This window comes from Pisolithus orientalis (assembly GCF_024613125.1).
Source record: "Pisolithus orientalis strain OTSU chromosome Unknown F5J12scaffold_8, whole genome shotgun sequence".
Taxonomy (NCBI): domain Eukaryota; kingdom Fungi; phylum Basidiomycota; class Agaricomycetes; order Boletales; family Pisolithaceae; genus Pisolithus; species Pisolithus orientalis.
Window position 1 is genome coordinate 729,659 of NW_026260789.1, and position 24,224 is coordinate 753,882.

General features: G+C 50.8%; 8 protein-coding genes across 8 annotated transcripts; 2 read left to right on the forward strand and 6 right to left on the reverse strand.

The window, feature by feature from the left end:
* Nucleotides 1–219: 219 nt before the first annotated feature.
* F5J12DRAFT_545133 (uncharacterized protein) lies at nucleotides 220–1,720 on the reverse strand. Its single transcript, XM_051739995.1, has 5 exons — nucleotides 1,288–1,720; nucleotides 1,117–1,233; nucleotides 688–1,066; nucleotides 323–631; nucleotides 220–263 (listed from the first exon to the last, which is right to left on the reverse strand). Exons 1-4 carry the CDS (start codon nucleotides 1,486–1,488, stop codon nucleotides 468–470), a joined length of 861 nt encoding a protein of 286 aa, XP_051601854.1. The 5' UTR covers nucleotides 1,489–1,720; the 3' UTR covers nucleotides 220–263; nucleotides 323–467.
* A 508-nt stretch (nucleotides 1,721–2,228) lies between these two features.
* On the reverse strand, nucleotides 2,229–2,984 carry F5J12DRAFT_690908 (heterokaryon incompatibility protein-domain-containing protein; the record flags this gene model as incomplete). The annotated part of the gene is made up of 1 exon (XM_051740381.1): nucleotides 2,229–2,984. A coding segment is annotated over one exon (756 nt), but the record flags the coding sequence as incomplete, so codon positions are not given.
* A 1,312-nt stretch (nucleotides 2,985–4,296) lies between these two features.
* On the reverse strand, nucleotides 4,297–9,269 carry F5J12DRAFT_890984 (raptor N-terminal caspase like domain-containing protein; the record flags this gene model as incomplete). Its single annotated transcript, XM_051747437.1, has 9 exons — nucleotides 4,297–4,325; nucleotides 4,382–4,590; nucleotides 4,647–4,769; nucleotides 4,817–5,034; nucleotides 5,089–5,306; nucleotides 5,359–5,483; nucleotides 5,533–5,650; nucleotides 5,704–5,812; nucleotides 5,868–9,269. The coding sequence occupies 9 exons, from the start codon at nucleotides 9,267–9,269 to the stop codon at nucleotides 4,297–4,299; spliced, it is 4,551 nt and encodes a 1,516-aa protein (XP_051601856.1).
* Nucleotides 9,270–9,542: 273 nt separating this feature from the next.
* F5J12DRAFT_904790 (dynein associated protein-domain-containing protein) lies at nucleotides 9,543–14,249 on the forward strand (the record flags this gene model as incomplete). The annotated part of the gene is made up of 19 exons (XM_051748578.1): nucleotides 9,543–9,794; nucleotides 9,851–10,303; nucleotides 10,325–10,450; nucleotides 10,500–10,890; nucleotides 10,942–11,035; nucleotides 11,091–11,182; nucleotides 11,237–11,373; nucleotides 11,424–11,535; nucleotides 11,594–11,711; nucleotides 11,762–11,957; nucleotides 12,013–12,386; nucleotides 12,442–12,611; nucleotides 12,658–12,757; nucleotides 12,813–12,933; nucleotides 12,982–13,128; nucleotides 13,199–13,211; nucleotides 13,266–13,625; nucleotides 13,681–13,757; nucleotides 13,809–14,249. The coding sequence occupies 19 exons, from the start codon at nucleotides 9,543–9,545 to the stop codon at nucleotides 14,247–14,249; spliced, it is 3,774 nt and encodes a 1,257-aa protein (XP_051601857.1).
* A 1,970-nt stretch (nucleotides 14,250–16,219) lies between these two features.
* Nucleotides 16,220–16,781, reverse strand: F5J12DRAFT_545142 (uncharacterized protein). The gene is made up of 2 exons (XM_051739996.1): nucleotides 16,378–16,781; nucleotides 16,220–16,326 (listed from the first exon to the last, which is right to left on the reverse strand). Exon 1 carries the CDS (start codon nucleotides 16,760–16,762, stop codon nucleotides 16,424–16,426), a length of 339 nt encoding a protein of 112 aa, XP_051601858.1. The 5' UTR covers nucleotides 16,763–16,781; the 3' UTR covers nucleotides 16,220–16,326; nucleotides 16,378–16,423.
* Nucleotides 16,782–16,811: 30 nt separating this feature from the next.
* F5J12DRAFT_819582 (COX5A, subunit VA of cytochrome c oxidase) lies at nucleotides 16,812–17,705 on the reverse strand. The gene is made up of 2 exons (XM_051745239.1): nucleotides 17,280–17,705; nucleotides 16,812–17,220 (listed from the first exon to the last, which is right to left on the reverse strand). The coding sequence occupies exons 1-2, from the start codon at nucleotides 17,659–17,661 to the stop codon at nucleotides 17,186–17,188; spliced, it is 417 nt and encodes a 138-aa protein (XP_051601859.1). The 5' UTR covers nucleotides 17,662–17,705; the 3' UTR covers nucleotides 16,812–17,185.
* Nucleotides 17,706–17,773: 68 nt separating this feature from the next.
* F5J12DRAFT_545279 (Ribokinase-like protein) lies at nucleotides 17,774–19,362 on the forward strand. The gene is made up of 6 exons (XM_051739997.1): nucleotides 17,774–17,957; nucleotides 18,022–18,100; nucleotides 18,156–18,322; nucleotides 18,373–18,547; nucleotides 18,608–19,045; nucleotides 19,104–19,362. The coding sequence occupies exons 1-6, from the start codon at nucleotides 17,818–17,820 to the stop codon at nucleotides 19,143–19,145; spliced, it is 1,041 nt and encodes a 346-aa protein (XP_051601860.1). The 5' UTR covers nucleotides 17,774–17,817; the 3' UTR covers nucleotides 19,146–19,362.
* Nucleotides 19,363–19,578: 216 nt separating this feature from the next.
* F5J12DRAFT_912036 (uncharacterized protein) lies at nucleotides 19,579–23,800 on the reverse strand (the record flags this gene model as incomplete). The annotated part of the gene is made up of 3 exons (XM_051749056.1): nucleotides 23,768–23,800; nucleotides 23,418–23,712; nucleotides 19,579–23,357 (listed from the first exon to the last, which is right to left on the reverse strand). The coding sequence occupies exon 3, from the start codon at nucleotides 23,308–23,310 to the stop codon at nucleotides 19,579–19,581; it is 3,732 nt and encodes a 1,243-aa protein (XP_051601861.1). The 5' UTR covers nucleotides 23,311–23,357; nucleotides 23,418–23,712; nucleotides 23,768–23,800.
* Between the last annotated feature and the right edge of the window lie 424 nt (nucleotides 23,801–24,224).

Consider the following 24,224-nt stretch of genomic DNA (forward strand, 5'->3'; position numbering starts at 1 on the left):
ATTTCCTGAAGTATGTAAGTTTGCATCAGGAACATGCTTAGCGTGACGGCCTGACCATTGACGATGCCTCTTGAGGCGTCAGCGTGTAACTCGGTCTGTGTAATTGAGGGCAGCCTTTCGAAGAATGTTACCTTGCCAACCTACATTTCGAGAGTGTGAATGGCTGACGTATCAGCAAAGTGGATACGTACGAAGTTGTGTAGGTATTCAAAGCCAAACATATCTGAGAAGAACTTAGTTGCTCCATTCGTCGCCTGTTCAATCTGTTGCTACGTTAAGTGTGTGTTCGTAAGTCTCATGCATTGTTCAACACACTGCAGACTTTCGACGAGTTTCGGATCCCCCAGGTCGGCGCTGCAAATGATGTGATTAGTGAGATAGTTAGTCGCAAGATGACTTGCAATAAAATGTACCAGGTTTACTAAAGTGTAAAAGTGTTCCCTACATTCCGAAACATAGCATTAATGTCACCACACGCAATTATCAGTTAGGGCTAACCGAATTCCCTTGAACTGTTCCCTGCGCAGTACGCAAGCAGGCCCTCTTCGCCAAACTTGTGGGCTTGCAATAGTGCACAAGGGGGTGTAAGTACTTGGCTCTAGGGAGCAGCGACCACCATCCAGCGCCGAGCCTGAACCCCGAGGTTAGAGTAACAGGAAGACACCAATCCTCGGGAAAGACTCATACCTCCCAAATCCTTCCGTTCACCCATACGATCAACTGCATAAACTTGTGAACATTGGATGACTCTTATCACGAGGTGTTTGTCTGCAAGACGGGTAGACAAGGCTTTCAATAGCAGCGTGAAATGTCGGTTATTCGGGAGGGAGAGGCCAACCGGTTGATACAGTTCCAGGTGTCTCTCTTCGTTGTGAAATGTCGCAACAAGGTCATTCTGGTTCTGCATCCGATTCAAAGCGGAATGATAGCCGGATGCACGAGAAACCACTGGGCGATAAGCTGGATCAGTGGGATCGAAACCAAGTGACTGCATATCCTGCATATGCTCCAATACGTTGCCATAACGCTTGAAATGGCCGTCGGAGAAGTCTCCATAATCACCCAACTGTATGTATCAGACACGACAAGAGCTTAAGGACGTATGCTATGACTCACCGCAATCCTTTGATGAGAACATTCGTCAAACCATACCGACCTCCCATCCAGTTCCAAGCAGTGCGAACGGCGAAGCGTCTTCATAAGACCAGGTATGCCAAGACCGTCTCGATCATTCTGTCGTAAATCGGGTGGTTAGGTCTGCATGCATATAGAAGAATGTGGACCAACAGAAGTAACCGTCCATCCGTGTGGCCCAACACAACATCCGGAACATTGCTCTACGTCAATCATAATTCTCAGATTGCTTGCATCCCATCTACCCCAGACAACTCTCGCTGCCCAGATTGATCGAGGGAGGTGAGCGTGCTTAATGGCATTCTCGTCGTAACCTGAGCTTGGGCATATTTCGGGCATGGTATGCACGGGCATTCCACATCACATCATACACCTTCTTAGCGAAGTGTATCCAGGCTTCGCCTTGAGGTGCAGGGTGTTCCTCATACGCAATGTGGACCCACCCTTGGTCGAAATGATACCCAAGTCCGACAGCGAAGCGACATTTGCTGAGGTCGCTCGCATAGACTATGACGATAAGATCGTTTGTACGTGACCAGAGCTTGACGGCATCGCCTGAGGTGTCGCGTGGAAACGCACCACAACGGGTGAAACCATAGTGCAGGGTATGCTTGTCATCGAGAGTAAGATCACGGTATGTCTCGTTGGCGTCCTGAGAACAAGAAAGACCGAGTGTTCGAAACTCTGGATATGTGTCATGAATCCCCGTAGTGTCAAAAGTCCTGTCGAAACAGGATCCAGAGGAAGCCAAGTCGATAGAAATCAAATCTCCACGACGGTTCCTACATGCCAGTATGGCCTTAAACAGGGTTGGAGAGTCACGATAGGGTATGAGGGGCAAACACAGTTGAATACCGGCAGTTGGTGACAGAGAACGTGCGATATTGTTGGGAGTGGGCAGCACCACGCAAAGATGCGAGTGCACGCCGATGCGTGTTGCTCCGGGAGTTGCCAAGTTTGAGTTGTTCGATATACTCCACCAGGCGGTCGACGAACTCGTCAGGTTCCACCCTTTCAATGTGGTGACAATCCCGGAAGTAGCTCGGGTCATTTGCCAGGACACTGCCCGGCCGCCGTATCCATCCTTCGGTGTCCCATGCAAATATACTGTGATCGCTAGATACCCGGAGGATTTCGAGCTGTAGCCGTTGAAATGCTTTTTCCCCTTCCCCGTACAACATGGGCATATTCACGCCAAATAATCCCAACAGCGAATACGCTCGATCTTCCACTCGCGTCGTCTTGCGGTCGGCTGCCCAAGACATGACTCGAGCGACACTGGGACACTTCGAGGTCAGGCCATCTCTCAAAACTTCATCCGGAATCCGTGTTATTATTTTCAGTGTATCCGCCAGAGTCTGTTTGTTGCCTAGGAAAGTCCAATCCTTGTTGAAGAATTGGACTTCCTTCGCAGCTATCAGCTCTTGGAGCGTCCAGCCTCGGATGAACCATTCTGGCCAACCGTTGGAGCTGTCGTATTTGCTTTCATTTGGTCGAGTAGGAAAGGCCGACTCGTCAACGTCGTTGAGGTATACGTAGCACCTCTGCGAGTTTCGGTACCAGCGATACATCGAGTTGATGGCTTCTGATAGTTCAGCGCTGCTGCGCTTGTCGATACAACAAGTATCAATCCACAACCACCTATAGCCGTCCCTCATGGCCTGCTCGCAACTCTTGATGATCTTCTGATAGCCACCACGCTGTCTAACCTCATCCCTTTCCTGTTCCTCCATCTTCATCAGCTCAGTCATCTCATCGTAATTGACCTCATTCCCCCAACGGTGTGACAGTATCGCATAGCTCGTAGTCTTGTCATCAAGTTCCTTCAAGATCACCGTTTTTGTGTCGCTTCGTTCAAGGATGCTTTCCTCCCGGTCGAGGACACCTTTTACATCTAAAAACCTCATCTTCCTAAAAGGTGAACGAAAAGCTCAGCGGCATCGTGCAAGTACGGGTTACTGCACATACTATCTAGGTATCTCTTGGATGTGGCGAATTATGCGCTGGGTGAAGGAGAAACGGAAGGCCTGAAACACTCGTTGGGTCTTAAGCATTGGCACATGCGCTGACCATGAGCCCGTGAGCCATATTCAAACACCGACGACCAGAGCCGAGTTCCAGATCTTGATATGCAAGTCGGCGCTTCAGTTGTACAACTGTTCCCTCAACGCCAACGTGGACGAGGGTATGAAGAGTGATGTGGTCTGACATGCAAGAACTGAGTACTACAGTTGTATCACGATATCGCCCAGGGTTCGAATACTTATATACCAAAGCCCTCTGGGCACTCCTGGACACATTTGGGGAAAGCACGTGATGTAGTTCTTTACATTTACAAGCGACTCTACAGGTGATTCTATTGAGTGAGTGTGAGTTCAAGTTTATGGGATTCTATCGAGTGAATGCATGTCCAAGTGTACATAAGAGATTAGTACTGTGGGGGGGGGCAATATCAAACGGAAAAGTCCACGGGGCACATGTTTATGTTCTCTATGTGGGATGGTGGATTACATAACTGTCATTTATGAGAGGATGTTTTCATGCTTAGAGGACGACGTACGAGCAATCTTCGATGATGTGCAGGAAGGAGGCATCTCCCTCTCCGAGTGGTTTTAAGCTGTCGAAACACGTACAACGACGGACAAGCAGCCGAACACTCGTGAACGTGGAGGGCATCGACACACTCTGTGAAATGCCGCAATAGATTTAATATCCTTCAACGTCAGGAAGGGGTACTGTTCCACAAACTCGCGCACTGAGTCTGCGCGACATACCAACAACAATCCTCTAGGGTACACAGACTCGGCAGTAAATTCCTGTAGCTGATAGCAGCAACAATGCTGGCACCAGCCGCGTCAATACACAAGCAGCACATGCCACTGTCCATGGTCGTCTGCACGACGTTATCTGACATGACGTGTACAAACAAAATGCAAATGCAGGAACCCCCCCCGAAAGGAAATTGCACGTGATCGGACTTAACGGTCCGGTATGATCGTTGAGGACAAAGAGTTTGCAGACCTGGCCTGACGGCGTCCAGGAATAGTTTACTAACGCATCGCTACACTGCGATACAAACAATAGTTATGCGCAATGAATTTATATACACTAGATTAATGGGCATCTCTCAAGGTATCGCATGTACGTGGGCATCAAGGATAGTTAGGAGAGTTTGGAACCCATAAGTTTGACTATCGACACGCGGCTCGTCAGTATTGTTTCAAAGATAGAAATTGCAAATGCGTACCAGTTCCGTCGGGTTCACCAATGGCGTACATCATTTCTAGAGGGTGGAAAGCAAAAGACGTATATCTGGGAATATATGACGAAGGCGGACGTCGGGAATATACGGGTAACCCTGTCGGCAGCATCATTGAAGAGAGAACGTTGAAATCCGTCATAGAGTGTAACAAGAGTCGTTGGTGTCTCCAGTTCGCTGGGGTGAGCGCAGATGTACTGTTAAGGCGCAAATGGTTCAGCAACGACCAAACAAGATGTCTGGATGCACGTACGTGGAAAAAACGGCAGTTTGGGGATGGACGTCGAAGGTCGATAGCCCTCCTGGATGTAGATCTAATGTGTGGATGGGGCGCTCGGGACCTCTGACATCCCATAGGCGGACATCTCCAGCAAGGCTGGTTACATGAGCCAATGCGCGCTTGATAAGGAGACTGAAACAGACCTGGTTGACAGGAATTGCCCACTGTATCTTGGGTGATATTTGACGTTCTGTACCCACGAAGGATGACTTTGGTAGGTCCTAACTATTGCATCTTCTTCCTCTAGACGGCGATCAAACATTTTTATGACACCATCTGCAAATGCAGCCAAGAAAGTTGATACAGAGGTGTGGTCAGACACTATAGCAGTGACAGGACTTTCAGAGTTGGTCTCCAAATTCTGCCACAGGGTTAGTACATGTTTAGCGGAGCCCCGATATGCCCATATACTCACCAATACATGCAACTCGGTATGCCCCTCCCAAACTCCGATGATCCTAGAGTCACCGCCCACAAGTAAAGTACCTCCCACTTGTCTCCAGTCCATAACGATTCCGGTTCCTCTCCGAACGCTTATCATCTCATCAAGGGCGCGGAAAGAGCTGACCATCTGCAGTGGACCCTGGTCCAGCGCCGGATCATAATTGCGATACAATCGTATAATGCCGTCGGCTACCGAGGAATAATCAATGGACTTGGGCAGCTCGAAACATCATTAACGAACCCGAGCCTGTCATAATAATGCCGCCAACATCTTGGTTGATGATATGTAGCGACGTGATGCTTGTCCCACGAGGATTGCCGTTGCAGAAATAATTCAACCGCTTCCGTTGGGACCAATCCCAAACGCTGTGACTTCTGTCAGATCTTACAACATTACTTAAGACGAAGTGCAGACCCTATCATATCCGTGTCATTGGCGACAACTAGATGTGGATCGTAGGAATGGAGTGCCATGGAGAGCGGGTTGCCGTTGACTTGCAAGTTTGCTACCGGCCTGTCCCATTGTACGCGTTCTGTACGAGTTCCAACATCAGGCAGAAGATATGGAAATGTCAAAAGAGATTACCTGCTTGGAGAGTCTGGGGCTGTGCCTCGGTTATTAGCTGTTCATTCCGTTGTTGCCTCCAAACTTGATAATTGTACTGCACACTTCCAGGCTCATCTGCTTCTGCTTGCTATGGATATCAACACAACGTGAGATTGGGCCGCACATAATCATAACCTTCGTACCCTCATTTGGGGCTCCTTGAAGTACTCGCAGCACCAATCAAAGAACGAGCTCTTCAGAGGGAGGACATCTCTAAGTCCATTTCCCGTTCCACAGCCTAGCGGCACACTGCCCGAGTCCGTCGAAAACGTACTCCCGCATGGGCTGCTAAGGTCACCACCAAGTCCACTCAGGTCAGGTGCATGTCGCCGCCCATGGGCGCCTGATCGCCGACGTGCGCGCAAGCGTACCATATCCTCTTCCATGAGTGCCTCCATCACGTTCAGTGGCGTGTAGTCGGGTTGCGGAGCATACTCCGTTGGAGATGGTGGTAGCGAAGCCCTCGTGGGGGTCGGCGGACGAGAATAGGGTGATGCGTACTGCGCAAAGTTCAAGTTCGGGGATGGGGGTCGTGACTGTGTTGCGTCCAAGCGTGACGGGGTCGAAAACCCGGGAAGGGGGCTGGGAGGTACCCGACCTTCTTCCACGCTTGGGAAGGCGATTCCACCAGCAAACGAGCGCAGCACGCTTGCAAAGGAGGACGTACGCCGAAGTGTGCTTGTGACGCCAGAAAAAGTGCTAGCTACAGTGTCAGCCCGCTTGAGACTGGGCCGGCTGGTAGTAGGTGTGGGGGGACGTGGCATGAGCGGTGAAGACTGGAGAGATGGACCACGAGAATGTGGACCAGCTGCAGATCCATGGTAATTCGGTGGTACGGGTGGGGAGTCGAGCGTTGTACAATCGAGCCGGTAAAATGGAGATGCAAGGAGAAGGGCCATGACATAGTCGGTGATGGTCTGTGCATTTGTTGCGACTTCGTGATATGGGTCAACAGTGAGCTCAAGGAGAGCGACAAATATAGTGAAGAACGATGAAAGTAGCACGCGATTCTCTTCACGAACCGCATCGTCGTCCGCGAAGGAATCAAGCCATTCGGACATGGCCTGCGAGGTCACTTCTTCTTCACGAGGCTGCGGGTTCATTTCGGTTCGCCACTTCCGATCTTCTTCCCAGTAGATCCATGCGCAGACGACAAAGTAACCTCGCCATTCTTTGACAAGGCAGCTGATAAGGACGAGAAGTTCTTTACGAACCATGGGGCTCGCATCTTCCTTTGCGACAACTGTTGCGCCTGTGACAACTGCAACTTCCATGCGAAAATGAACACGTTCTTCAAGTTGGTATTGCGTCCCACTACCCCCGCCTCCTTGTTTGGCAGGGTCAGCAGAACCACTTGCGCCCATGAACGTGCCCAAGGCGTACATAGCAGCAGCCCGCACCTCCGGAGAAGCATCGGAAAGTAGCGGAACGAGTTTGTCCTGCGTACCCCGGTCGACGCCATAAACCTTGATCTCGTCGTTTCCTTCCCAAATTTGCGCGATACAAAGCGCACTCCACTGCCGGAGCAAAAAATCGTTCTCCTTCAACTTTTCAAAACAGCTGTCGAAGACCCGCTCGCGCCAGCACGCCATTTGACCATGATAGAAATCCCGGGCGACTGTGGCGAGAATGAAGGCACACATAGCCTTATGCTCAGAGCTATTAGGGAGGGAATGCTGAGGCTGATCGTCCGTTAGTCCGAGCACGTTCGCAAAATATTTGAAACCTCCGGTGTTATGTAGATCAACCTGCACGCTAGGGTCGACAGCCATAATGCGGGCCCAGATGAAAATGAGCACCGGGCGTAGGTCCTGGCCCGCTGCCTGAAGCAGTTTGGATATATATGGGAAAATGCCTATGGTGAGGACAAGATTGACGGCCCATGGACCGAGGTCGACAAATTGCGAGAGTAGAATGAGCGCGCGAAGGCGATGGGGCTGTGACAGAAGAACCTGAAGCACGATAGGAAGCTGGTCTGGAGGCTTGCGTGGGACAAGGTCATCCGAATGTTGAGTATTAAGTCCTCTCCCGCCAGCATGTCCATCAGCCACCAGGCCGTCTTCAAACCCAGGACCCCCGTTCTGCACTGGGAGGGATAGTGGCCCACGCTTCGTAAGAGCTGATCCACCACGAGATATCCAGACTTCGAAAGCCGTCAGCTGGTCGGCGAAGAATCGGCTGGGAACGTACTGGTAGGGCTTCTCGCCCTGAGGACCAGTGGTATTACCCCGGGGGCCCTGCTGGCCAATGCGACCTGTGCGTGCAACTGCAGGCCCTAGGCTCGGCGTCGCGTTTCCTGCAGAAGGCACCTTGGAAAGTAGATCGGGAAGCTGTCTGAGACATGTATCAACGGCGAGATCCCATGCTGACCATAGTGGATGGGTGTTGGTTGGAGGTAATGGTGGATACGTGTGAGGTGTGCAATGGTAGTTTTTCATGATACGTTCAGCGAGGAGAAAATTGCGGAATAGCGAGGCAATGAGGAGGTCGGAGCGATACAGTCGTGTGAAGATGTCCCGAGGGAATGTTGTCCACGCAATTGTATCTGTTATCGCCGTGAAAATCCAATTAAGTTCGCCCAGCGGGGTACGACGATCTTTCAGATCTCCTGGCAATTGCATCACCATGTCTGGAGTGGTATTGTTGGGTAGGTGATGTGTCATGATGAAGTAGCGTAATGCGATGTCGATTGGGGACGTTAAACACGATGTGAAAATATCTGCGGGTAGCTCCGGGCAGGAAGGAAGCTGCTCATGTGCGAGACAAGCTGCAAGCTGCAAGGAGTGCATGTACGGCTGCATGCCGTCAGGGTAACCTCCCCGGGTATTGAAGACTTCTTGGTCCCGGCGCTCCGCAAAAATGTTGAAATTGGTCAGCAGGTTACCAGCGGCTGAGCAGTCCCAAATGTATACACCTGGCGATCCGAGCCAGCCCTGTAGCTCCATGAGGGAAACAGGGATATATTGGGTGTAATTGCGGTTGAAACACCACAATTCACCGCTAGGTGTTGGCTTTGGCACGCCGTGGCCGTTATAGTAGAAGCAGACTGTGTCATCTTTGGCTTGTTTGCGAAGAGTCACACAAAATCTGCGAAGGTCTTCATAGGATGGATCAAGAATGGGCTTGTATGGGATTTTGAGGCTGAGGCCCTCGAACTGGTGTTGGAGGTTGGTACCGATGGCTTCTAAGGCTTTGTGGGAGGGCAAAGTATGTGGATCTACCCAACACTCGAGAACAGCACAGGGGCTAGTCTTGATGACATCCGGTGGATCCACGTCTATATTCAAACATAAGACGAGAGCAGCGTTCGCCGTCTTTAACTTTGAAGGAGCAGAGCCCCGCCAAGGAAAGATCTTGGATGAGTACGCCGAGTGCGGAGAGGGGTTGCCGCAGGTGAGATGGCGTTTGGCGGACCAGTAAGGAATCCAGCCACGTTTCGATATAGTATCTGACCCCACCTCGGAGGTCTGTCTATCCCTTAAACCTTGAGCCTGGTAAGTCTTCTGGCAGTGTATGGCAAGCGCGGCAACACCTACATTGGGCATTTCGACCGTGCTGCATCTGGGCGTTTGCCAGTTGACCGATGCTGGTGCAAACGGACGACGGTGCCTGCAGTGTTGCTGTGATTCCACTGCAGGGATGTGATGCCAGAGGCAACGCGTCGATCTGACGTGACGCCGGTGTGACAAGGATGTGACAGATTGGTTGTCACGTCACGGTTACTATAGGGTGGCGGTAACTACTAACTAGTGAATGCTACTTACTAACATTAGGCTTTTCGTCAATATAATAGCGACGAGGACGAACGCCTTTTGGGAATGTCCTCGATAGACCCACCTATAGGTGCTCTCGTCGAGATATCAAACGGTCGGGGAATCGTCCGTTTCTGCGGAACGACATCCTTCGCACCAGGCAAATGGGTTGGGATCGAGCTGTACGAGCCGAAGGGGAAGAATGACGGCTCTATCAACGGGATCGCATACTTTTCGTGCAGACCGCTGTGTGGCGTGTTCATACGTCCAAGCCAGGTAAAAGTCATCTCTGCTGAACCTGAGCAACTCTCCGTGAGCGTGAGTGCATGTCTGGTACTACGTTCTTGCATTCCTAGGCCACATATCCTTTCTAGCGACCTCATCCAGGCGTCGCGCGATCCGGGTCTGGTCATCAGCGTACGCCAAGCACGGGTGTGTCACGCGCTGCGTCCCTCCGTTCGGCCGGTGCATCGTCGTCATCGCGTTCGTCAAGTCCAGTGAAGCCCCCGGCTTCGTTGATGCCCCTTCTTCCATCCGGAACAGCCAGTCCACGCATCTCTCGCCTGGCACCACCATCGTCACCCGTGAAACGCATCTCTTCGCTCGCTCTTCAACCGCGCAAGTCTTTCCCTCGCACATCCTCTGGAGACAGCAGCGGTCCTCTTAGTCCTGCACTTCAAACCCCACGTAGCAACCGGTTACCAGTCCAAGACACAACTATTGTGACGTCCCAACGAGCTACTTCCCCATTGTCTCTCCCTCCTCAAACCGGGTCACCAACCAGATCTGAACCTGCCGAACCTCAGCTACCACCCGAACCTGTAGCAGTACCACATATTTCTCCACAGGTTTCATCTCTTCCTTCCCTAACAAGCGGATCAGTTTCATCCCCTATTGTACCTTCCCTGAGTGGTGGACCCCTCCAAGCACCCACCATACCGGTATCGAGAGAACCATCGTCGCAGAGCGTTGCGGTATGTATGCTTCCTTTTTCGTGGCTAGTTGATTTATGTACCGGAACAGCGCAGTGTCGATGATACAGAGCTTCAAGAACTTCGTGCAAAGACGCGTGTTTTGGAAGCGAGGCGGGCGGATGACGCGCGACACATTCGCGAACTTGAGACTCGTCTCTCAGAGGCCGAGTCTTTCGTGGCTATTAGACCTAAACTACAAGCAAAGCTCAACCAACTCCAAACTGAGCTCATCGCAACGCGCCGCGAGCTTTCAGACGCGCAACAACTAGCGCAGCTTTCCGATAACCGTGGCATAGATGCCCACGAGCAATTGGAAATGGCGATGTTGGATAAGGAAGTGGCTGAAGAGAAGGCGGAACTTGCACAGGCAGAACTGGAGGAGACGAAGGAACGACTCGCCCGCATGGAAGTAGAGTTACAGGTCCTGAAAGAGGGCGGCGGTAAGTGAACTTCCTGGCTGCGTTCACTTTGTCAAGATTTGATGTGTGCAGCTGCCGGGGATGATGGAGATCCGAACGTCAAGACCTCTTTAGCTTACATTCAACTGGAGAAGCATAATGAGCGTCTCAAGGAGGCACTCATCCGGTGTGTACTGCCTCTGCTCGAAGTTGCAGTATCTTAAATCGTCGTTTCTATCTAGTTTGCGTGATATGTCTCAAGAAACAGAGCAAGAGCAGCGCCATCATATCGCCGAACTAGAGAGAGACATTGCCGGGATTGATGAACTTCAAGGTTCTTACCTCGCCAGCATTCCTCACCGCTCGATTTTTGACACAGCATTAATAGAACAACATGAATCTACGTTAATCAAATTATCAAATGCCGAAACACAGATTGAAGATTTGAAATCACAGCTCGATGTTGCACTCGGAGCAGAAGATATGGTGCTTCATCTCACTGAGCGGACCATCCAGTACACCGAGGCAAGCAGTTCGAACATCTATCCAACTTGTATTTCTCTAATCCAGAGTAGAAAATTGAGGAGATGCGTATCACTATCGAAGACCTTGAGGCCCTCAAGGAACTTAACGATGAACTCGAAGAGAACCATGTTGAAGCTGAGAAGGTTTTGCAAGCAGAAATCGGTTTGAAACGGTCGTATTATTCAGCAAAAATCCTCTAATCCAGTATTCTGTCGCACAGATTCCAAGGATGGGCAGATCCGAGAACAACTCCAGAAAATCTCAACACTCGAGGATGCTTGTCAGGATCTCGACAATACCATTGGCCAATTCCGCGAGCTTGTCCTTCAGCTGCAGAGGTATAGTTCATTCACCTGTGCACTTCCTAAATTCCTAAATGTCTTCGCAGTGAACTTGATACGTTAAGGACGCAAACTCAAAACGCACAACACGAATCCGCTGCTGCCGCTTCTCAGACCGCTGCGATGATGTCCCTTAACTTGAAACTACAGTCGTCCGCAGCCAAGAACCAAGCCAAGACAGTCGAGCTTGAGATTCGCAAGCTCGAGACACGAGAAACACGGGAACTCCTGACTATCATACAGGTGTGTTCCTTATTTTCTTCGCACAGGTTCGGTAATAAAGAATGTGCCAAAATAGCCGTACTTGCCGCAAGTGTACATGGAGAATGACAGTGATGCCACAAGTTGTTACCTCTTCTTCCAGCGCTTAGGGTGGAAGATAGATATCATCAACAACATTGTCGGGCAAGCACATGGGTTACCAGAGTCCCTTAATGGCTCAGTATCGGAGACACTTGTTGGTATCTGTGAGATGCGCGGTCGTGCTGCTTATCTTTCTACTCTCTGCAAACGCTTCGCTGCTGTGCTTCGACGATGCGATCCAACGTCATTCTTGAATGCTGGCAGGATCTATCCTGAAGTCGCCCCCATGGAGAAGCGCATTGACATGCATGTTGATCTTCTCAGGCGAGACGAATTCCGAGAAATGGAATTCGTCAGCGATGTTCTCAAGTCCGTTTCGTTGTGCCCAAAGACATGAAGTGTCACTGACTAGTGAATCATCTAGATTGCAAGGCCAGTTTGACCATCTTGCAGAGACGTATTTCAATGGGTACGATTATGATCTTGGTGAAAGAGAACTTGGATATGCGCTGTCGTTTGACTACGATCTCGATGCCGTCGCTGCTTCGATCGGTCTAACGAAGACATCTGTTGCTTCCATCCTACACGACGAGGGTGAGCTATTTTTCATTCGATTTTCGATCTAACTGATCGGGAACAGACGTTCTTCTCGACATGGGAGGATACGATCCGGAGACTGAGCTCTTCGAACCTTTGCAAAAACTCCTTGATCAGTGCAAGAGTGCCAAGGTTCTTTCCAAGTGGGTGCATCCATTTATACCGAAAGTCGAGCTAATTTACGCCATCCCTAAATAGAAAGCTCACCAAACGACTAGAAGATGTGATACAGGATTCGGCAGCTCTCAAGGCACATTTGGTACCGCACCTCAAGTCCCTCAGTAACGCTGTGCCTGAACTTGTGAACTTCGGTATATCTGTACGTCATTCGCATATCCCTTGTTGATAAGACCTTGACATTGTTCAGCTCGCTCAACAAGTAATACCTCACCTCGGCGACGCTCGCAGCGCCAAGTCGTCGTTCCAGCTGACTACCGTATTGTCGTACGCGAAACAGACGGCCATGTCTACTGTTGCGAAGGATATGCGACCCGGCACTTCCTGGTGGGAAGCCGTGAGCGAGGCTATTTCTGCTCTGACGGCGGAATCCAATAAACTTATTACCGCTTGCACTTGAATCGGAGAATGTATGGAAGAGTACGTTATTTGTTTCGGTTGTCCACTTAATGGGTGAGCTAAATCCCTTGGTAGTTACCGGCACACCACCTTGGGTGGCACGGATTGAAGAAATCCGGGCAAGTACTGCCGTCAACGCCGAAGCTGAACGCAAGGCCGCACAACTGCAGGAAGAAGTTCAAGGCCTTGTTCGCACACTGAAGGCCAGAGATCAGAACCTTCAGGAAGCGAGTGTCAAAATTGAGCTTATGGACCGTCGCATGGAGGCCGTTAAGAAGCAGGCGGATACTATTATCGAACTTGAAATCGAGCTCTCAAAGGCGAGGAAACAAGAAAGGGCTTACGAGGAGGCTATGGAACAATTACAGGCAGATTTGGATACATTAGAGCAAGACAATTCCAAGCTGAAAGCAATGGCTGCTCCAGAGAAACAAAGTAGGCGAAAACAGACCAAAGAAAAACAGAATACTAATATGAAAATGTTCGACAGCGACCGGTAACCAACCTGCAGAACCCGACAATGCACCTATCGAAGGCAGCTTTGAAACGTCCCACCTACTTGATCAGGTTGGATGCTCTATCCTGTGCTTTGTATGCCTTTGTCTCATTTTTGCACAGATCGAGGCTCTTCGTGGGACAGTGCGTTTCTTGCGGACAGAGAACTCGTACCTCAAAGGACAAGACCTCCTTAAAGAAATACAGGCATTGCCACCTCTCCCAGATCCCGTCACCCGAATTGCCACCCCTCCATTGGATCCCCCAGGTACCTCAGACACTGACGAGTCGGACTATGACATCCCGAGCACACCTCCGACGTTACGCTCGTTGGCAACGGAAACGAAGGTGCTCTACCGTGATGTGATCAAGTTTTCTTCTTCCCCTCGCGTAGTGGACCTTTCGGTGCTCCGTGCTAAACGCGCAGAAGGCGAAGGAAAGGCCGGAAGGGGTTGGTTGCGCAAGAAAGACATGCCCGCACATCAAATTCTCGAGCGGAAATTGGAAGCGGAACGCTTGCGCAAGCGCGTGAAAGGTCTTCTGGATCGCGCGAGCGTGCTTTGACGGATAGCCTTTTGAGACTGCCGGTGCTAGATAGTTGTCCTCAAATCGCCTTGTGGAAGGCACACACTTTAGGTCAGTTGGTAATTCTCATCATGATCCGGACTAGCCGGCTTGATCAGCAATAATGGATAGACAATAGCTCAAAAAATAATATCCTACACGAGCACTTGTTTTATGTTCGACATTGGGTAGGAAGTAACCCGGTACCCTAGACCCTTTGCCCCGCCGAAAGGAGCTATAATTCTGCCCGCAGCGCTACTTCCATCAGCTTCCATCCTAGCCGATCAGTCACGGCCAGAGATAAAAGGCCCCCATCGGTCTCTTGTTCACCAGCACTCGACCACCATGTCTCTGTCCCCCTTCGTTATCTCCATCACGCTTGATCTTGCTACTCACGAGGCGCTTGACAAACAAGTGACTGATCACGTTCAAGATACGGTCAGCGATGCCGTGAAACGCTGAACCTTGAGATCCCGAGTCACGTTGTTTGCAATTTTTATTCCTCGAGTCACAATAGCCCGTTTTCCAGATCCAATACTTCAAGCACCCTAGATCATTTAACATGGAACGTGCTTACACTTCCTGACATCTGTTGTATATAACCGTTCCCTTATTCCTGTGAACATCACACTAGATGCCATCAGTAAATTGACAACTCATCTCAAGAAACTTACATGCCGTGTAGTGAGACAAATGGGTAAACACTATAATACATCTAATTGTACAACAACCGCAGTCATTTCGAAGTCGTGACGGTGAATCCAACATAGTACAAAGGGGCACTCAAAGGGAGGACGCATATACCAAATGAACGAGAGAAGGACGAGAAACAAATTTCAGAACAAGGTATATCTGCTACTGTCTCCCGGGGTCACTTTGCTTCCGCTCTCGGAGCCGGGGGATTCGGGCCTGACGTTACGAAAGGTGGGGAGCTGAGAACGGTGCAAAGGTTCGAAATAAAATTGCCATCCTGGCGGGGCCAATTTTGGTGGCCCCAACTGACGACTGTATACACGCTTGCGAATTTCCGCCGCATCTCGTGGTCCCTTCTTGCGGCGAATGTTCACATCACGGTCATCAGTAACACTGACAGACTCCGCGCGACGGGTGTAGCTGCTATCTGACTGCAAAGGGGATGGAACGCTTGATGGTTGGAATATGAGACTGGAGAGATGTTTGCTCCGTTGGAAATGTTGCTTCTTGGCTGTGTAAGGGGTCTCAGAGATAGGGGGAGATGTGGAGCTGAAGATGGTCCTGAGAAGATGGACAGGATGTAGGGAGATGGATCCAACACCTGAGGTGCCGGTGAGGTAGCTCTCGGAGGGGTGACGGCGGTTGATATTGAAGCGGGGAGAGATGGGGAGCTTAAATAATCGCCAGAACCATCTGTCGGGTTTAGAGACCGATCGGAGAGAGAACGAAAGGCATCGACGCCTGATGGAGAGAAAGAGGGACCCCGAGTCACGGAGGACACGGCGACGGGATTGAAACGCGAAGCGGAGTGGCTGGCCCGTATTGGGGCGTAATTAGGCCGCCGAGATATGTTGTTGTTGTCCTAGATATTGAGGTTGTTGAAGGATGCGGACAGTTGAGAGCGAGAGACGGGGTAGTTCAATGAGAAGATAGGATCGTCGTCGTCCACAGAGCTGAGGCCGTAGTTGGAGTGATCAGGATGCATGGAAATATTGATAATGAGGGGGTAGGAGAGAGGTGCTTTACATAGCAGGCTCCTTCGAGTGGTATTAGTAGCGACAGTAATCATCAGGACGGCTGCAATGGCCAGACATTTTTCAAACCTTGTTATATATCAACGACTGAACGATCAGAATCCAACCGTTGGAAGGCAGGACTTCCACAGGGAATGTGAGCCCCGCGAACAACGACCTTTGGTCCGATTGGTTAATTCACTACATTACTGGGTTGCTTATATTGAATATGATCCTGGCTGGATTTCAGAACGCACTTGATCAATTGAAGTCAGAAGACCATCAAAGATTTGCTAGGTGAGCTGCGTAGCAGAGCGACACGGCACCGTGTGGCTCGACCCGCGTACGCGTCGACATGTATCGATGATCATCTTACTAGCATCTGTGAATAAGAGAGGCTGTAGTGCGTGCGAGGCACCCACCTGATCCCGGCTGCCCTCGTGATGTAATCCATGTAGAAGATACCACTCACACTTCCCCCTCGTCTTCATCCTCCCCGTCCTCTTCCTCTTCTTTCGCCGGCTTGAACTTCCTCTCCTTCCCAGCCTCCTTATTGCCCACCGCGTCCCTCCATACGGTAAGCTCTTCCCCGAGTTTTAGCCGTGTAGCAGCGATCGCAGTGCGTAGTCCAGCATAGTATTCCCGCACGTCCGCAGGGTCCAGATCCGATGCACTGGATGAAGAGCTATTACCGAGTGGAAACGTATGAGTGACGGTGGGCGTCAGCGAAGGTGGATGCTCTGTTTCTGCGGGCAACTGAAGGGTATACGATGCTGTCACTGTCGGCTTCACTGTAACCGTCGTCATCTCTACTTGTGGATGACTTAGAAAACAATTCAAGATAATCTTATCAGGGGTTACCAGCACCGCCACCATCGCGGAGTCCATCAGTATCATCCGAAGCTGAAGATTTATAGTCCTCATTATCTAGCTGGAATGGCCGTAAACTGAGTACAGAGCCAAAGCACCATTTCCAAGGCGCACTGTCACTCATCGGACGTACACTCCAGTTATCTGCTCACACAAACCAAATAACTTCCATTGCCGTGCAAATAACTCACTTGGTGCACCCAGTATAAGAGTAAGTTGAGCGTGTTCCGCAAGTTCGTGGGCTACTATGCAAGCATGCAACCACGGCAAGTCCTGAGTATACACTGGTGTGCGAGTGGGTCAACACCCGCCAAGTAATCTCCGCCGAACAGACACGAACAATATGTCCAGGATGAGTTCTCATGAAGAGTAAAGCTCCTCTTTTGTGTCTATGCCTGTGCAGCATCGTTTGAGCAAAGCAAAAGGTATGAAAGACCAGAGCTACGACACGCACCTAACTCCTCTCTAACAGATTTCAGCTCGTCCAGGTATGCCTGGTACTGTTGTTTGTTTTCCACCTTCTCCTTGACACCTTCGAATATACGAACTGCAGTAGCATAGTCATTCACCCGCCGTGCTGCACGGAGAGCAGCCTCGATAACACCGGGTGAAGGAACAAGATCATATGCAAAGCAGTTGTTCAGACCGCGCTGAACCTCGAAGAGATCTTGTGCTCCCTCGAAAAATGCAACATAGCGTTGGGAGAAAGCTTCAAAGCTCTCCTGGCCGTGAGCGTCTGAAGAAGCGTAACGAACGGCAGAAAGGGACGGCGCTGCAACACGACGGACAGCAGCAGGACGTGCACGGAGGACGGCCGAGAGGATACGCGAGTTCATCGCAGTCGAGGACAACGAAAATGACGGTTCGGCGCAAAAACACACTTTAGCCGGAATTTACCGGGAGCTAGTTGGATAAGTCAAAAATATTTAATTATTTAATTATGAAACTAATCAAGAGCACACACACGCCCTCTTCGCTTCATCTCACCCACCATGGCTGCCCCATCGTACAAGCTCTTCTGCATCGGCAACCCCTTGTTGGACCTGCAGGTTAGAGATGGCGAAGGGCTGCTCAAGAAGTACGATCTCAAGGCCAACGATGCCATTCTGGCAGAGGAAAAGCATATGCCGATGTATGTCGCATGCTTCTTTTTATGTGCTTATCCTGATCACTGTTGACATTTATACCCTCTTCAGCTATGACGACCTGGTCAAAAATTACCAAGTCACCTACGTCGCTGGAGGAGCATCCCAGAATGCTGCTCGAGGTGCTGCCGTGAGTTATGTTCAATAGCCACAGCACTCAATCAGTCTACAATCTGTGCCCTTAGTATGTCCTTCCACCCGACTCCGTTGTCTACACCGGATGTGTAGGTGACGACAACCTCGCAGACCAACTCCGCGCTGCGAACAAGCGCGAAGGTCTCCACGAGCGGTATCTCGTCAAGAACGGCGAAAAGACTGGCGCTTGCGCTGTCGTGCTTACTGGTCACGATCGGTGGGTTAAGTTCGCAGACCCGTAACCTCCGGATACTTAATTCTATCTAGTTCCCTCGTTACGACTCTGAGAGCTGCTGAGAAGTTTGAAAAGTCCCACCTTTCGTCACCAGAAGTAGCGCCTCTGATCGATGCTGCCAAAGTCTTCTACGTCGAGGGCTTTTTCCTCACACACGGCACCGGATCCATACTAGAGGTCAGCAAGAAGGCTTCAGCTGCCTCCAAGGTAAGTATCTGTGTCCCAGGATCAAGTTGCGTTTCCACGGTCTCTCAAAAAAAATTCCAGGTGTTCGCGTTGAACCTCTCAGCGCCTTTCATTCCCCAGTTCTTCAAGGATCAGCTCCAGAGCGTTTTACCTTACTGCGACGTCATCATCGGGAACGAGACCGAAGCCGAAGCATATGCCTCCGCGACAGGTCTTCCGGAACCCAAGAACCTCGTCGCAACTGCCAAGGCCATCGCAATTTCGCCGAAAGAGAACAAGAGCCAGCCCCGCGTTGTCATCTTTACTCACGGACCGGAGTCAACCGTACTCGTGTCCAGCGCGGAACCGGATAATGCCAAGGTGTTCAATGTGACGCCAATTCCAGATGACCAGATCGTAGACACCAACGGTGCTGGTGACGCGTTCGCGGGAGGCTTTCTGGGTGCCCTCGTTGCGGGCAAGAACCTCAACGACTGTGTCGAGGCCGGGCACAGGATGGGTGCCATGTGTGTCCAGCTGGTGCGTCCTTTCATACAGTTTCCGGTGTTGGCGTATACTGACGGTCTGTTGTGTGTAGGTTGGACCTCAGTTCAAGTGGCCCAAGGTTCAGATTCTGTAATTTTTGGAACAACATCAATGGACATATTCTTTTGTTTCTCTCCATATCCATTGCACGCTCTCAACAGCGAAACCATCCCGTGGATACCACGCTCTCCACAGCATTGTAGCACTCTAAATTGTCTCATTCCCAATGTATCCAGGATACGGAATCGATTGGTTAGCAACATAATCAGTTTCCTCGGCACCCCTGGACGCCACATCATCAATGACAAGTACGTGTCAGCTGCAAATTGCAGTGCAGTGCGAGCAGAACTGCAGATAGACACTCACTAAAATATAACTCTATACGTGGCACTGAATTGTATTTGCCCGTAATGAAGGAGAGAAAAAAGCAAGTGGCAGGACACACATGCGCAGGGAGTATGAGAAAGGGCACACGAGACAACGCACGATAGGGAGTGACAAAGTAGGTGCTGATGTCAACTGGGTATCTACACAATATTAAATACCCTAACTTTACTTTGAAGGATGCTCGCGGAGTCTACAGGCTGAGCAGTAATGAAGGTAGAGGACGCAATCCTTTTGTACTGCGAGTGAGGCAGCTCGGTCAACAGAAGGGCATTAAATGGCCTCCCAAGTGTAAGAAGTAGCTGCTCTTCATTCGCAGCATCTAATATGGCGGACTGACCCTTTGAGTGCCAGGGGCGAACGAGCTGCAGAGTACCTTGCGAAATTGTTGGATCTTCTAGCTTCTCTCGCAGTGTGATCTCCACTGGCCTTAGACCGGATGCCTGGATTTTGTACATGTAACTCCGCGCCGATGGATCTTCCTCTGTCAGTTGAACCGCTGTCACACCGTGGGCAATGCATGGCAGTAAAAGGCTGCGATTGAGGAATCGTGGCAGGGGTGCTCTAGTGAATGAATGGAAATCGTACACGTCGCTTGGTGCGTATGAATCTGGGGTTCGCAGCGGAACCGTCGGGGCGATGCCTGATGGTGTCAGGGGACGGCTGAGAAATCGTGGGAGGAACGATGCGGCGAGTGAGCCACACAGGTTACGCAATGCTTCGAATGATGAGAGGCCCACACTCGTTGCCGACGACTGTCCTTCTGCGATAGATTGATGTCGATGCGTTGGTAGCATTTGATACGCGGTGATGTGAGCAGGGACACAGCTATGGAACGGTGACGATTCTCCGATCCAATCCAAAACCGAGATATCCCCAGACTGCGATATGATTTCGGCTAGGAGACGGCCAAGCGAGTGCTCTGCGGATTCACCATACAAAACGGGTAGATGAACATCAAAGATTCCAAAAAGTGAATACGCGATATCTTCGGGTCGAGTGGTGTGACGCGATGACGCCCATTGCAGTCTGGAACGTGCATCATCCATGCCGGGAGAAAAGTTGGTGAGGAACCGCAATTCTATTTTGGTTGTCCTCTCCAGCTCTTCTAGTAGGGTAACATCGGCCTTATGGTTTGAAGACGTTAGGTTCTTGTAAAGTGACCAATCTTGGGTGTAGAATACTACGGTTTGGGGAGCCAGTAGTTCTTGGAGGGTCCACCCGCGTCTGAACCATTCGCTGCTCCCAAGCGAACCGGTATTGGAAATGTCAGAAAGGTATACGATGGTTAAAGCCGACTGGCGATACCACGCGAACATTGATCCTATCGTTTCTTGCACCTCGGCACTGCTGTGTTTGTCGATGCAGCACGTGTCGCTCCATGCCCATAAGTAATCCCGCTCCAAAGCAACACGACAGAAGGCCTGGAGCTTTCCAAAGCCCCCATTGGTTGACATACTATATACAGGGCGGCCCTCGATGTCGCGCAATGATGGCTCTGCTTCACCCCAGCGGTGGGAAAACATGGCGTACTGGAAGTGTCTCGAGACATGAGTATGGATGATTTCCATTTGCTGGTCCCGGCCGCGTGTTGTGCACAAAGACTCCAGCCGCTTGTACTCTTGACTTTTCATAAAATGTGACACCTGTGCATCACGATTGCACAGGATGCCAGTAGGTGTGTGCAGCAGCCTGGTCGGCACGGTTTTGAGGGTTTCAAAAGCAACGTTACGTATGATTTGCTTAACATCGAAGAGGGTGATACTTGAGGCATCAGAGGACATCATAGCAACTTGTGAGGTGAACTTCATTTGGAGGTAAGCCGTAAGACAGAGCCGGGACACGTCGTAATCTGGGTCCCCACGCACGAGTAATTGCAGGACTTCTTGTTCAAAGGCAATAGCGTCATCCAGATCAACCGCTACGGGTTGTTGGCGAAACCGGTCTGCTAGACACTGTGCAAGGTCGTGGAGGGGTGAAGCACGATTGGGATGCCCGGTTGGGCGGAATTGAAGGATGTATCGGTATAAAGTGATGGCCTCGTTCAGCTCGACGGTTGCGTGATGAGTTTGGAACCTGGCTCTATGGTAATTCGCAAGGGCACATAAATTGTCTACCGCTCGACCAAGCATAACGGGTTCGTCCGAATTTGCCCCCTGGGCCAGCCTCTGAACCCATCCTGCAACGGAAACATCCTCGGAGGGTAATCGGAGCTCTAAAGCATACGTTGCAAAACAAATAGCGTTGTCTAAGTCAGTCATCGTGGCCTGTTTCTGAAACCTATCCCAGAGGGGTAACGAGAGCTCGAAAAGGGAAGAGGCAAGATCAGCCCTGCTTGTAGGACAGACTACCGATGCAACCTGATGAAGGGAATTTGCGTCGTGTGACCTGGGCACGTCAGGTTGTTTCTGAAACTTCTTCAAAAGGTCACGAGCAAGGTTGTAAAGAACTACGGCACGATCGGGATGCCCCGACGGACAGAGCTCTACTGCTGTGCGTCCGAGTGTGATGGCTTCTTCCAAGTCATCGACCACCCCCTGCTTATCATGTCTATTCGACAGACAGAGAGCAAGTTCACGGAGTGATGAAGGATGATCAGGATGTCCAGAGGGACGTAACCCTAAAGCTGTACGGTGCAGTTCGATTGCTTCCTCCAAGTCGTGCATCACAGCCTTTTCTGCGAACCTCTTTCTGAGGTCGCAAGCAAGGTTGTAGAGAGATATGCCATGACCAGGATCTCCTGGTGGACAGAGCTCTAGTGCTGCGCGTCCAAGCCTGATGGCTTCTTCCAAGTCATCGACTACCCCTTTGTTGTCGTATCTATTCGATAGACAGAGCGCAAGTTCACGAAGCGACGAGGGACGATCAGGATGTCCAGAGGGATGTAGTTCCAAAGCCGCCTGGCGCAGCTTAATCGCCTCCTCTAAGTCCTGCATCACAGCCTTTTTCGCAAACCTCTTCCTGAGGTCGCGAGCAAGAGTGTGGAGAGATTCACCACGATTGGAATGCCCCAGTGGACGGAGCTCTAGTGCTGCACGTCCAAGCATGATAGCTTCTTCCAAATCATCAACTGCCCCCAGTTCGTCGTGTCTACTTGAGAGACAGAGAGCAAGTTCATGGAGTGTTGAGGATCGATCATCTCTTGCGGGACGCAGTTCCAAAGCTGGACGGAGCAGCTCAATCGCCTCCTCCAAGTCGCAGAGTGCAGATTTTTGTGCGAACTTCTTCCTGAGGTCGCAGGCAAGGTTGTAAAGAGATTCGCCATGATCAAGATGCCCTCGTGGACAAAGCTCGAGTTGTGCACGTCTAAGGGTCACGACTTCTTCCAGGTCATTAACTTCCCCTTGATTTTTATATCTACTCGAGAGACAGAGAACAAGTTGACGGAGCGATGAAGACCGACGTGGATGCCCAGGCGGACGTAGTTCCAAAGCTGCGTGGTACAGCTCAATCGCTTCTTCCAAGTCACGGGTTGCAGCCTGTTTCACGAACCTCATCCTGATTCGGTAAGCGAGGTTGAAAAGAGATGTATCACGGCTGGGATGCCCTGGTGGACGGAGTTCTAGTGACTCACGTCCGAGCGTGATGGATTCCTCCAAGTCATCGATTCCCCTCTGCTTTTCATATCTGGTTGACAAACAGAAAGCAAGTTCGTTGAGTGACAAGGACCGCTTGTCATTCTTAACTGGCCGGAGTTCCAAAGCCTCGCGGTGCAAAGTGATTGCCTCGTTTAAGTCCTCTATTTCACTATCTTTGTCGTACCTGTCGCAGAGGGCGTACGCTAGGTCGTAGAGGGCGACATCTCGGCCATCTTCGCCTGGACCGCAGCGGTCCAACTTTGCTCGCCTGCGGGAAACATCGTCTGCTGAAGACATTGAATGCAGTTACACCGGGATGATATACACAGCGGAAATGGTTCTGCCTTCACACCAAGTTGGGTGATCAATTTCAATAAGACAGAAACAGCTGAACCCTACATTACCCTTATAAACGACAAATAAAGAGGGTGAACAACCTTGCGTGTTAGAATGCAATTCGAATCAAGGAGGCTAATTGAACAGCGCAAAAGAACCCGCAGGTGAAGACACGGAGTGTAGCGCAGGCAATCTTGTGTGTCTGTATGCCTACTCCGAGGACGGGCAGAGAGTCGGCAGTGATGTTGACAAATGTGACGCTATCGCAGATCCTGGAGCTCTCTGAGTTCACCGAGGGTGACGAGGATGAGGACGACGCCGACGACTCCGAGTTCGACCTTCTCCGACGCGGCTCGGATAACACTACACGGACGTCAGTCCACAAACGCAGCGTAGCGATGGACCGCACAGTACTCACCGATAGTTTTGAAGCAAGTTGGTGGGAAAGGCGAAAGGCCCAGGATTGCCGCCCATGCCGTACGTGCATTAATTGGAAACCGGTGCTGTGACGACTGGCGAGCAATGCAACAAGTATACAGTACAGTTGCTCATAATGCATAGTTGTTTCTTTCCATTATTAGATTGTTGCAGTACCAGATGTCAATTTCTGCTGGTCCGAAGTTATGCATGATGAGCAACTGTGCTGTACACCAATACCGAGGAATTGCGGGCACAGGCATCACATGTCGAGGGTTGGTTTACAGTCCAGCAAAATCTCAGGAAGCAAGTCGCGTATCCCCTTCTCCCATACTTCTCATCATTTGACCCGCACGGCTTCCTGCTTTCCACGAAAAACTTGGATGAGCGAGGGGACCCCCGGCCAGACCAGGACACTGCAATAGGGCGGGCTCGTCCCAGGCTGACTGTAATATGCC

Coding starts and splice junctions, on each gene's coding strand:
- F5J12DRAFT_545133 (XM_051739995.1), bottom strand. CDS start 1,488: ATGCCCGTGCATACCATGCCCGAAATATGCCCAAGCTCAGGTTACGAC. Junction 1,234..1,287: donor ACGGATGGACGGTTACTTCT/GTTGGTCCACAT, acceptor GATTTACGACAG/AATGATCGAGACGGTCTTGG. Junction 1,067..1,116: donor GTTCTCATCAAAGGATTGCG/GTGAGTCATAGC, acceptor TGATACATACAG/TTGGGTGATTATGGAGACTT.
- F5J12DRAFT_545142 (XM_051739996.1), bottom strand. CDS start 16,762: ATGACGACGGTTACAGTGAAGCCGACAGTGACAGCATCGTATACCCTT.
- F5J12DRAFT_819582 (XM_051745239.1), bottom strand. CDS start 17,661: ATGAACTCGCGTATCCTCTCGGCCGTCCTCCGTGCACGTCCTGCTGCT. Junction 17,221..17,279: donor ATCTGTTAGAGAGGAGTTAG/GTGCGTGTCGTA, acceptor GATGCTGCACAG/GCATAGACACAAAAGAGGAG.
- F5J12DRAFT_545279 (XM_051739997.1), top strand. CDS start 17,818: ATGGCTGCCCCATCGTACAAGCTCTTCTGCATCGGCAACCCCTTGTTG. Junction 17,958..18,021: donor GAGGAAAAGCATATGCCGAT/GTATGTCGCATG, acceptor TACCCTCTTCAG/CTATGACGACCTGGTCAAAA. Junction 19,046..19,103: donor GTGCCATGTGTGTCCAGCTG/GTGCGTCCTTTC, acceptor TGTTGTGTGTAG/GTTGGACCTCAGTTCAAGTG.